Genomic DNA, 13,249 nt, shown 5'->3' on the forward strand with positions numbered 1-13,249 from the left:
AAAAAGATCAGCAACGGGAGAATAGCTTGACAATTTAATCACATAAGTATATTAAACTGAGAAAGGGACATGATGAAAGAAGGACATTTAACAACTTTAATCTAAAATCTTTAAGATGTAACTTTGCTGCTCTTTTTTAAATGCTGATACAGTATTGTGAAATTGCTAATATTCTGTACATTAACTTTTTTTCAATCTTGGAATTCCCAGAAATAGTTATTGAATGCCCTCTAAAAACAAAAGACCATTGCTTGGTTTTCATTTTTTGTTTTCTATAATTTATATGCAGCCCTCTCATACTTAATGTGCACTATGAAGATGCTAAAAATAGCAACTAATAAAATCTAATTAGCTTGGGAAATAATAGAACACAGCAAAAATTTCCATAATCAGCTGCTTTACTCCTCACCCCCACAAACCCATTTTTTACTTTATAATGGCCATTCCAATCTTTATTATATTAAAATGTCTCAGTATGATATATTCCCAGATAAATTTAACAGAAAACAATGGGATGTACTGTATTTTCAAAGAAATGCCTTCAGTAACCTGGAAGAGTATGAAGCATTTAACACACAATAACCTATTGTAAAACCATTGAATATGTATCTGGCCTAACTTCTTGATTCCACTCAGTTTTATATTTCTAAATGTAAATGTACTTTAACTTTCAGCTCCTCTGAAACTGGACAAGTGTCATTCAAGAACTGAAAATGCAATTGTCTGAGGTCTGATGTTTTAAAATGTGTACTACATGTAAGGGATAGATTGAAGTATGTGAACAATTGATTCTAGCTTTCAAAATCAAAGGGTTACTTATAGCAGTTTTTCCATGAATTTATATTCAGAAAAAGGTCCCATTGAATTTGTGGCATTATTTTTCCAGGATAGCATATCTCCCATTGTAACTGGACTACTTTGTATAAGTATTTTTGTATTCCCCATAAAAGAATGTGAGGTGATAGACTAGTTTTGTTAATATTCTATTTTATTTTATGTGCATTAAAAACAGTTGCTAGTTCATAATTCATCTCTCTCAGAGATTGTTATTAAAGCATCAGCTTTTACAATCAAGCAAAAATATAGCAAAAGAGAAAAAAAAAGAGAATCGAGCTTCAACATAACAAAAAATAAAATATCTTTTAGCACATTGTTTAAACCGGGAATGTTTTTCACAGCCATCAGTTACAGCTTGTAGGTAGGGTAGGAGGAAAGCTGTGTTAGCCAAGTCAGCATATGCTTTCAGGGATAAAAGCCTTTTATTATGAAAAGGTGCTATCAGACCCTTTCTGATTTTTAGATAGACAAAAATGCTTGCTAGAGAATGCTGTAAAACAGCGGTGCCATAAGAAGAGCCTATTCAATCAGATGCAAATCCCATTAATGCAGCATGTTTATATGTAAATAAATAAATGAATGGCTTCAAAAATTCATAAGGACATAATGCCATATTATCCCCTGCTTCCTTCAGCTGATATTCCTGAACATTCTGTATCAACCCTGAGATACATACCTATCATGATATTAACTGTCTGTCTCCCTCTTCTTCAAGGGTTTGTTTCAAAGACTCTCTGAAGCAGAATCTGGAACTCTGCCCTAAAACAGCAACTTCTAATTGCTCTTTTATGCCCTATTCAATAGTGCTTCTTTATTTACTTCTTTATTTATTGCAATAGCACTTAGATTTATATACTAACCCATAGTGCTTTGCAGCCCTCACTAGGCGGTTTACGACATCAACATATTGCCCCCAACAGCCTGGATCCTCTTTTTACTGACCTTGAAAGGACGAAAGTCTGAGTCAACCTTGAGCCCATCCTTAACTATCTCTTCTCTATAAGTTAATGATAAAGAGTTTCTTTTTAAGATTTCCTCCCAGAGCTTGATTTCCAACACTTTACATCTTTGTAGTCATTTTCTGAACTTGCTTTAATTTAGCTATGCCCATTTTGAACTATGGTGCCCAGAATTGTTTACAATGCTCCATATGGATCTAATGTCAGTAGAATAGAAAGGAACTTCCCATGATATGGATTCTGCAGTCACTGCATACCAGTAAATAGTGGCATATGTATGGCACATGTAATACAATATCCCATGAGCTGCACTGGCTGCTGGTGTGTTTCTGGGTGAAATTCAAGGTGCTGGTTTTCACATTTAAAGCCCTACATGGCTTGGGACTGTCTTTTTCCAAGCGTTTCTATCCCTCCAACTTGATCCAAAAGATTGGATCAGTAGATCCCATCAGCCAGAGTGTTGACTGGCAGGAACTAGAAGATGAGTTTTCTCTGCTATAGTCTTCTGGAATATTCTCCCCTCAGAGACTAGAATGGCCCCAATCCTATTGGCCTTTCACAGTTTAAAAAACCTGGCTATGTACTCAGGCCTGGGGCTCAGAATGTGTTAAAGGCCTCATTACTTGGCTTTAGTATTAGCTGATTAATCATCACGGCTATTGTTTGTATTTTTTTTATTTTTTGGGTGTTTTTACAATTTTAATGTTTTTTAAATTGAGTTATTATTTTAAAACTAAGCCATCCGGAGTCATTTGGTTGAATTGGGTGGCTATAGAAATCAATTAATCAGTCAATCAATCAAAACTAATGCAGCAGTTTAGCAGCTGTGTCAGATTATTAACTTATATTCAACATGTTTTATTTTCTATTAATTAAGAATTCAGTCAGGCCTTCTCATTATCTTCAGTAGCTATAATTTTATTTTATTTTTCTTTGTAGCTACCTTTAAAGCCTAGCAGCCAGTCCCTACGAATTGGAAACTGGTCAGAAAGGAAAAGCCATCGCCTGCCACGTTTACCCAAGAGGCACAGCCATGATGATATGCTCTTGCTGGCCCAGCTTGGCATCCCTTCCTCTCCTTCTAGCCTGAATGATGACAGTTTGAGTACTACAAGTGAACTTCTATCTGTGCGCAGGGCTCGCAGAGTCCCAAAGGTACAGTAATGGCTACTGCTTCCTCCTCCTCCTCCTCCTCATCTCCCTGTCTCTCTCTCTCTCTCTTTCTGTCTGTCTGTCTGTCTGTCTGTCTCTCTCTCTCTCTCTCTCTCTCTGAATTATTGATTGTAAGTAAGCTCTGTGCTGTATTTGTTGGGTTATTTTACACTTTTCCTTCTCAGTTGTAGACTGAATAACTATTCCAGAATGTAAACTACCTTTCCTACTTTGAATCCAAATAACTCTCCATCAGCTGTTCAAACGACATGCCTCATATTCATTTAACCCCAAAGAGCCAGAATTTATCTGTGGCTAATTGAAAGCTAATTAGCTGGATTCACTGATCTAGTTTTTGTGTTCACGAGAGAGGCTATCTAATTAAACGTGCCATGTGAATAGGGACAATATGGCTATGCATAATAATTATTTGGATAAGTCCATAACACTAGGAAAATGGAAGGAAAGAAAAAAAAGGACAGTAAGAGAAATTGAATTGATTGGGGGGGGGTTGATTGGAAGACCTGAGGGTCCAGATTTGGGACAGATCATCCTGGAGAAGGTCTATCTTACCAACTTGCTGGCACACAATCAATCAAGCAATCTATCAGTGAAATTAAATGCTGGAAATCATTTGAAACAAGTAAGGTCAGTCTTTAGTCTACGCTACATTTTGGGTCACTTCTATATATTATGTCCCTCTATTGAATTTTGGAACACCTATTTTAGAATCTTTTTGGAATGAATTTTGAATATATGAAAATATGTTTCTCATATTTATATTTAACAATCATAACAGTTTCAAATGAAAGAGAATTTCTGCTTGATTTATGTTTGTCCTGAATTTCTGTATGCCAATGGTTCTTTGCTTCTTTTACAGCTGGTGCAGAGGATCAATTCTATCTATAGTGCAAAAAGAGGGAAAAAAAGATTGAAGAAGCTTTCAATGTCCAATATTGAAACAGCATCACTGCGAGGTATAGCACAGAAATCTTTTGGATTTATAGGAAAGTGTTGATTATCACTTACAGAAATTACTGTAATTTGTTAGGTAGTTCGGATTCCAATATTTCCTATGACAAACACAAAGTTGTAAGATTAAATGCTTGTTTCTTTGCATGTGAGGGATATATGAATAAGTTATATTTTCTGACACAAGTCCTTGATCAGTTCTTTACATACACCCAATTATTAGTGCTGGAGTAACCTGGGGAAAGCTAGTATAACTTCACAAATCTGTACTGTGTAGTGAGGAGCAGCTGTTTTTCATTGTACCTTGGAATTTGTCCACTAATTTCTGCAGTGGTAGTCCACAAGCGTGCTTATGGTGAACCAATATATTCAATTATCTATTTATTGTGTGAAACACATAAATACAATAGCAGGATTTATTAACTAGACCTTTCAGTGTGTTTTTTTAATATCTGTTAATTCTGCCTATAACTTTTATTTGAATTCTGCCTGTGTATATATGTGCCAATGTAGAAGAAATGTCAGAAACTCCAAATGAAATTTATTCCCAAGCTACATGGATGAACCTTTAGGATGAAGCTTTAATCCTGCTCATGATGGAGAGCTGTGTGGTAGTGCTGATGTAGATGTGGCTATTCCTCATAGCAGCTGGTGGTGTGGGTGTAGTTGTTTGCTTGACTCAGAGCATTTAACTAGAGTGTACACCTCTTCCTTGAACGTCTTGAAAGCTGCTTGCTGGGAATGAATCAGAGTTTGGCTACTGTGATGGCCGTTATGTTTTGTTCAAACTGGCATTTTTCATATCATTAATTGATATTACTCAGCCAATTTAAACTTTTAAATGGTTCCTCTTTACAATGTAGATGTTGCACAACTTCTTTCAATACCTAAATATTTGGATGAGAAACATCCAAGAGTTTTCTAAATGCAGCATAGACATGCTCAAGCTGTCTTTTCTTAAACACTTGCAAATCATGAATCATTTTCTACAAAGAAAAGTTTTGGCACGTGTTCATTGCAGTGCATCTTTGCTAATAGCAGAATCCTCCTGTCTTTTTCAGATGAAAACAGTGAGAGTGAGAGTGATTCAGACGATAGATTTAAAGGTGAGAAATTCGTCAATTGTTTTTCCTAATTACATTATGACCCAATGAAATTGGGTTGGGGACAAGATTAGTTTTTTTTCCCCTCAGAGAACACAGATTTTCTTTTTCTTTTTAGAATATTAAAAAGTAACCAGAACTGGTTTGATTAGAAATAGCAATGGGATAAAAGAAATGGACTCTTGTATGTTGTTTTGTATAATCGGAAACAATTGTTTGTACCTCTTTCAGTTATTTTAAAATATACTGAGTATTAAGTCACAATATTTAACTCACCTTGTGCTGCTGCTGTTTCAAAATATGCTAATCAAATACCTTTGAACTCTAGATCAAAGAGGCAAAATGCTTCCAAGAAAGCAAACCTCAGTTTTAAGGGTAGAACAGATTTTGCAAAGGATAAGAAATAATTCATTTATCTGCCAAATGGAATTCTGAGCTTCATATACATAAAACATTTTTATTTGCGAGGGTGGAGTAGGAAATAGATATATTTGAGTTAGAAATATTTGTAAACAGACATGTCTGGGACCCAACCTCACTTGCTGTTTGGTGGCTAATAGTTATTTTCTGCAGAAAATTCTGGATCTTGTCCAGCTTCAAAACAGCTAATGCTGCAGTCTTAAAAATACAAACCCTCAAAGGGACAACAGCTTCAATATTGAATTATATTGTTCTAGCGATGACACCTGCTGTTTGCATTTAAACTATGCTCTCATTTTAATACTAAATTTTAGATTATTTAACTAATAACGTGGGCAATCAGAAATTAGTAGTATGAAATTTTCGTAAACGCACAAAACATTTTGCCTATGCCAACTGAAATGACTTGTAAATGAAATACATTTTCCTTTACTCTAGCAGTTCCCTGCACATATTCTGTAACCCTCTGGGATATAATCAAGACTTATAGTCCTGTATTAGTAATCATGATAGTAAACGTATGAAGTTTACCAGTATTATTATCCCCCTGTTATACAGTGAAAGGAAAGAAACCCCTTAAAGCAGGAAAATATTTTTTTATGAAAATACTTCATTATTTTTGGCCTTTGATTTGCAGGGGTCCATTATAGTATTGACATCACAAGGAGCCAACATTTCAGTCCCTTTAGGTTTTAGGATTCCTCCTCTCCTCTTAATAGATATAATTACAGGAAATGATACAGGTGTGTTAAATATCATAGACTTTTTTTTACAACATATAGCACATCAAATCATTGTATTTGTCACTGGCAAGAACTTGTGGAAAGGTTGGCCTTTGGGGGGGGACTGCCAAAAAGAGGATAAAGCTCCACATGGCTTCTTCCTGATCTAAGGTAAAAACAAATTTATTGCTAAACTCAACTAAGAGTTGGACTAAATTCTTCTCAGCTGTGAGCACGTGCTTTTCAGCAATATTCTAGTCCTGTCTTTGTGCAGCCTCTTAGCCATAGAGAAAGTTCCCAATCTGAAGGACTGATTTTTAAGACGACTTTTCCATATTGACTCTGGCCATTTTTAGAATTCTTTTTTAAAAATGAAAACATTGTGAAATTACTGGGCACAAGCAGTTTTCCTTCCCTGTATCTGTTTTTGATGTCATTGCTGACCGCCTGTCAGATCTATCTAACACTCTCTCACCTGGCCAGTAAATATATTTTTATGGAGTTATTTTCCCAATTAGTGCCAGACTTTCTTCTATTTCAAATAAATTTTCTTGCCTGAGATTGATGCCAGTCACTATGGTATGTTTAACTTGAGTTACAGCAGAAAACTTGAAATGTGTGGCTAATTTTATGGAGTGACATTATTAAAATAGTATTATATATTTTTGTTACTAGTTGTCCTCAGAAATTATATCTTGCTTATTTACTTGCTGGATCTTGCTGCAATGTATAGGGAGCAGATATTCTATAAAATCAGTGAACCATCAAAATGATCATATAAAACTGAAATACTGGTCTCTACATGTCTGATCTGCAGTTAATAAATCCTGGCATGTGACTTATATTACCTTGGAGAGATACTTTCTTCTTCATTCCCATTTGTTTTTTTAACCAGCTGGAAAATTATTTTGAAATTTCAGTGTTTCCATAATGTGTTGTGTCCCTGAGCTAGTCTTAACTCCCGCTTGTTTTGTTTTGTGGAATTTGAGTTCTAAGTTCAATCAATCAATTTATTTTATTTGTATTCCATCTTTATTATTTTTACAATTAACTCAAACCAAATGAAAATATCCAACACAACTTCCTCCTATTTTCCCCACAACAACAGCTTTTATGGCTAAGGAGGGACTTGAATTCACAGTCTTTCTAGTCTGGTGCCTTAATCACAACACCAAACTACCTCTCAGTTCCTATAGTTCTGTGTGAAAAATAATCTATAGATTACATGTGCATACATGTCTTGTTTAATAAGATTGTCCATAAACATAGCAAGGTTAGTAGATGCAGAAATCTGGAAATGATTTCATAATTAGTAATGTATAAATTATTAGTATTTAGTAAAGAAAATCACTAAAATATAGAATGTATTATTTATTATAAAGTTATTTTTATATTTATTAATTAAGAAATTGATTAGGATATGTTAGGTATGACATCTGTTATACAGTATATGGTGCTGTGTAGATTGAGGGTTTTAATCATTTAGATCATGGGTGTCCAACCTTTTGGCTTACCTGGGCTCCATAGAGAGAAGAGGATTTTCACATAACAATTATCAAGTTTATGTTCTTGTGGGGCTGCATTACTAGGGATACAGGCTACACGTGACCCCTGAGACATGAGTTGGACATGCTTGGTTTTGATGCTGTATGTTTTTTTTCAAGGACTTCTAACATATGCAAAATGCCCCCAATTTCAGATGATTCACACAACCACCAGCTAATGCTTTTTGTTTTTTGGAAATTCCAGCTCATACCCAAAGGCTTGTACACATCCAGTCAATGCTAAAGAGGGCTCCTAGTTATCGAACTCTGGAACTGGAGTTAATTGAATGGCAGGAACGTGAACTGTTTGAGTATTTTGTGGTGGTTTCTCTTAAGAAGAAGCCCTCTAAAAATACATACCTTCCTGAAGTCACATATCAGTTTCCAAAGGTAAAAGTAAGAATTCCTTTTAATTATGAGTCATTTCTATACAGGTAGTCCTCGAGTTACGAGTTAATGGAGGCTGCACATTCCATTCTTAACTCGAAAACTTGTGGGAGTGAATCTTGTACCTCTAACGAGATCACTCCCTTGCTCGTTAAGATGCACACAGTTTGTTAAGTGCACATGAGGTATCTCGAGGTGGGAAAGGCCATGGAGTGATGGAATAGGCCCCCAAGGCCTCCCTGCCCCACTTAAGATACCTCATGCTTCCCCCTCCCTTCCTGCTGTGCCAGACTCCTAGAAAAGATCCGTCTCCTCTCTGCTACGGTTTCTGCCTTTGAGGGAGAGGAGAGTTGATGGAAGCTCCTGGGTGCCCTTAATATCACGCAAGTTCAGGCACCCATCCTCTTTTGCAGAGCATGGGAGCCTGAACTCTTGCGGTGTTTGCTCCTGCCCCCAACTCCTTTCCGCCACTGCCGGAACAATTTTCAACAGGACAGAGACCTTGGGGAAACTGGAAGCTCCATATGCACGCAAATATGCACACTTAGAAATGGAGCAAATTGCTCCATTTCTCAAGTGCCCCACTGGCAGTCATGCGGAGCTTCCAGTCTCTATCCAGGTAAAAAGAGTTTGAGCGCTTATGGATCACTTCCAAAAGCAGGGATTGGCTGCGTTTGGAAGCGCTCTATATTTCAAACGCTCCATAGACACTGAAACACTTTTTATCCCAATGGAGACTTGACAGAGACTGGAAGCTCTGCGTGGCTGCCCGTTTGTGCTTAGAAATGGAACAGAAGGCTCAATTTCCCAAGCGCCCCATTCCAGGCATACAGAGCTTGCAGTCTCTTGTCAGGTTTCCATCTGGATAAAAAGTGTTTCAGCGCCTAGAGAGCACTTCCAAACGCAGCCAATCCCTGTGTTTGGAAGCACACCATAGGTGTTGAAATATTTTTTATCCCAACGGAGACCTGACAGAGACTGGAAGCTCTGCGTGGCTGTTTCTAAGGCCAGTGCGTGTGAGCAGCACACCCGGGCCATGTACGGCATTGGTTCCTGTGCCTGGCCGACTCCGATTCCACGCTTTGCCCCATAGGCATGCAAATGAAGCAAACACTCCCTTCCCCCCCCAGAATGGAAGCTTCCGTGGGCCACGATGTCTTTTGCAGAGAATTTGTGTTTGAACTCGTGCGATATTATGGCACCCAGGAGCTTCCATTGTTGGTGCAAAAAGCATTTCCACGCCGACTCTCCTCTCCCTCAAAGGGAAAAAAAACTGTGGCAGAGAGGAGATAGATTTTGCAAGGTAAGTGACTCCGGCGCTGCAAGAAGGGAGGGGGAAGCAGTTCTGAGGAGAGGGTGGAAATAGGGTGAATATTGCAGTACCACTGCGGTCGCTTGTAAGGGCGAACTACTGCCATGGTGTTGCAATATTAATAATTTTGCTCGTAAACAGTAGGGGACGCTGATCGCGTAACTTCAAACGAACATTAAGTGAATGCTCATAACTCAGGGATTACCTGTATTACTGTCATGAGATCTGTTTACTTCATTTATTGTTAGGTCTGTTTCTACTATGGTATTTGGAACACTGCTAAATACATTCATCATTAATATAAACATATATGTATGTGTGTGTGTGTCTCTCTGTGTGTATATATATACACACACACATATATATATATACACACACACACACACACACACACACACACACACATATATATATATATATATATATATATATATATATATATATATATACACACACATACATATACTGTATATATATACATACATATACATACATACACGTGTGTGTGTGTGTGTGTGTGTGTGTAGTAAAAAGTCTTATATAGATGAGTGACAATGGTATTAGCTTTTACTTTTGGAGGAGCTCTTTACAGCCTTTGCTGCCTGTCCACCATCTTGGGTCCGACAACGGTATTAAATATGGAATCTTTTTATTATTGGCATCTTCCTAAAAAATACTACTGAAAAATTTGGTTCTATTATTTCCCTTTGTTTTGTGAAATCATTAAACCTGAAACTTTGGCTTCTGATTTTCTTTAATTTTTACAGAAATGGTGAGTGTAGCTATCTGTAGAGGAAGGGAGAATCATGCTGTTGAATTCTGAATTCCTAGTGTTGTTTTCAAAAGATTAATTTGAGTCTGTGCTGAATGCTGCTGGTGTTGATTTGTTCAATCAACAGCTAGAAAGACCCACAAAACAAGTTCGTGAAGCTGAAGAGCGACTCAAAGCCATTCCTCAGTTTTGTTTTCCAGATGCCAAGGACTGGAGTCCAGTATCTGAATATAACAGGTGAACTGCTCTCCTATCACCACAATACTAGCTTTTCCAAGTAACCAAGCTTGCATAATGCTTACCCTTGTATTCAACTCTAGCAAACTACTAGCATCTCTCTATAATTTCTGTTATATTATTCCTCCCCATCCAGTTTCTCACATGAAAAGTTAGGAACAGAATTATGAGGTTTTTCCAGATTTCAAGCCATTCTACCATTTACTTCAGTATATTTGAACAAATATATTTTGAAAGTTGTAACTTTAATGCAACTGTTAATTATTTCACTTGGATTTAATTGAAACTGTGAGGGGTTTTTTCCCCACTATAGATTTTTTTAAAAGTAGTTTATGCTATATACAGTACAGATGACCATTTAGGATTGTACTGCTTTTAAATTATTATCTATTACCATTATTTTTGCAACTTAAATCTGCAGGAGACAATCAGCATTGGGATTTAAAGTACAAGTGGGATTTTTGTCTCTTTTTTTTCTTTCCCATTTTGACTTTATTATTGGAAAGGATTTTTTTTAATATTAATGTTTTTTGAGGCTTGACACATCTGTTTTACTTTTTGCTGATCGCGGCCAGACTATAGTATGGCCAAACTGTAACAAGCAGATCTGGACTGCAGAAAAGGGCTATGTGTGAGCTGTGGATTGCCCACTTCTACTTTTGCTATATTTCTGTTTACTTAATGTTTAGTAATAAGCTTTATAGTAATAAAATTGAATTAATTTTAAAATTAATTCCTCACTGCTTCTCATTTTCAATACTGTACCTATTGACACGTGTACATATTGTCTGGTTAATAGCAAAACCTGAACAAATAAGGTTGATAAATCAGAAGTTTTATCTGATTAGAAGATATCCGACAACATCTGAACCTGAAAAAAAAAGATTAAATTAAAGGAAAAGCAGAGGTATTCTTGGCCCTATGTTTAGTAATAGAGTATAACCTGTACTAATTTTTGTTGCAGTGAAACATTCTCTTTCATGCTGACTGGAGAAGATGGCAGTAGAAGGTTTGGCTACTGCAGGAGATTACTGGTGAGTATTATAGTCTTTTTTAAAAGTACTAAATTCTGGAATGCTAAGCACATCACGGCAATAGTTTCAAAAAGAAAAATATTACAAGGTTTTGTGCTGGTTTATTTATTTATTAATCTCTCTCTTTCTCTCACATACAACAAGACACTAAGAATCTTCCTCAAGAACTCAATGGGACTGGAAGACAACACTAGAAGACAACTCAAGACAGATCACAAGTAGCCATCAAGTGCAGCTGTGGCATATACCAAAGTGATGCACTGTCCTTGCTGCTCTTCTGCACAGGTTTGAACTCTTTCAGTCAGGTAATTGTAAGGACTGGATATGGATACAAGTTCAAGAGTGAAATTAGGATCAGACTTTTCCTCTACATGGGTGACATCAGGTTGTATGTAAACAATGTGTTGTATGTAAACAACAGCGACTCACTGATTCATCTGACATGGATTTTGATGTCATCCATGTAGAAGAGATGGCTGATCATAGTTCCACTCTTGAATTTGTATCCTTTTCCAGTCTTTATAATTACCTGACTGAGGGGATTCAAACTTATGCAGAACAGGAGCAGGAACAGTGTATCACATTGGTATATACTACAACCGCACTTGATGGCCACTTGTGTGAGCTGTCTTGAATTGACTTCTAGTGTTGTCTTCCACAGTCCCTTTGAGTTGTTGAGGAAGATTCTTAGTTCCTGTTGACTTTGTATAGTGTCAGGCATTCACAGATCCATGTGTGTGGCATTCAGGTCATAGACTTTCCTGTAATCAATCCAGGCTAACCGCTCAGATTGCTCACCTTAGCAATCATTTTGATTTTCATTTAAAGAACAGACTGAGGTTGCTAAACAAGAAGATGGTCTAGTAGGATAAGTGTGGCTGTCTCAGGGGAGAACATTTCAATCAGATTCCACGAACAGAGAAATGATCTATTCAGAAAAGGAGAAGCTAACGGGTTCTACAAGCACTTAAGCAGAGACATCATAACCATTTGTTATGGATGCTGAACTTGCATTTTGCACTGTAGATCTTGTACTGAACCTAAAATAGCTCCTTTCAGTTCTATAATGAGCCAGCTAACCAAAAGACATTGTATGTTATCTCTTTGTTATGTAAATACTGTATACAAATCTTAATGTTTATGATCTTGAGGGGAAACCCAGCTTTCTTGGCAAAGGAATTGTATTTGAATATTTTATTATTATTATTGCTGTTACTACTACTACTACTACTACTACTACTACTACTACAACTATTGATAGTGTCCTGTAAGGTACCATATAAATGCTGTTCATAGTAAATATTGTAATTAAAAATAAATAAGACACAAATAAGATAATTTAACTTTCCAAGATGCAGGGTATTTTTTTCCCTGAGTCTCTGTTTCTGTTTGGCAGATATAACTCAGAATAGAGTATTTCTAGAGAAAACCTAAAGAGAAATGAGAAAGCATATCCTCATGTGATGATACAGTGCTCTCTCTGGATGGTTCTTAGAATAGTTGCAGCAGCAAAGATTGATAATTTACACAAGTGGAGCAATTCACAATGGATTCTGGACACTTACTAGGTTGGCAAAAATGCTGGTGGGGTTAGATGGAGGACCACATGGACACCGTGAGAGCATGTGGAACTGCAGATAACTGCTGCTATTATACCAAGCTTTCTATTTATTTATGTTTATCTAGTCTTGTATTAAGGGACGCGGTGGCTCAGTGGGTTAGGACGCTGAGCTTGTCGATCAGAAGGTCGGCAGTTTGGCGGGTCGAATCCCGAGTGCCGCGTAACAGAGTGAGCGCC

At 36.9% G+C, this 13,249-nt stretch overlaps 1 protein-coding gene across 8 annotated transcripts in view; it reads left to right on the forward strand.

Annotated features, from left to right (window-relative positions):
* DENND2B (DENN domain containing 2B) overlaps positions 1-13,249 on the forward strand; it is a 154,345-nt gene that overhangs the window by 100,375 nt on the left and 40,721 nt on the right. For all 8 annotated transcript variants that reach the window (XR_014025107.1, XM_081317602.1, XM_081317603.1 and 5 more), the window contains 6 exons: positions 2,736-2,951; positions 3,829-3,925; positions 4,982-5,026; positions 7,915-8,099; positions 10,308-10,417; positions 11,382-11,451. Coding sequence is in view for 7 of the 8 variants with exons in the window: in XM_081317602.1 (XP_081173728.1) it covers positions 2,736-2,951; positions 3,829-3,925; positions 4,982-5,026; positions 7,915-8,099; positions 10,308-10,417; positions 11,382-11,451 (723 nt within the window). In the remaining variant the exon portion in view is untranslated. The remainder of the gene's footprint in view (positions 1-2,735; positions 2,952-3,828; positions 3,926-4,981; positions 5,027-7,914; positions 8,100-10,307; positions 10,418-11,381; positions 11,452-13,249) is intronic.

The sequence above is a fragment of the Vipera berus genome (assembly GCF_964194415.1).
Source record: "Vipera berus genome assembly, chromosome: 1".
Classification (NCBI taxonomy): Eukaryota; Metazoa; Chordata; class Lepidosauria; order Squamata; family Viperidae; genus Vipera; species Vipera berus.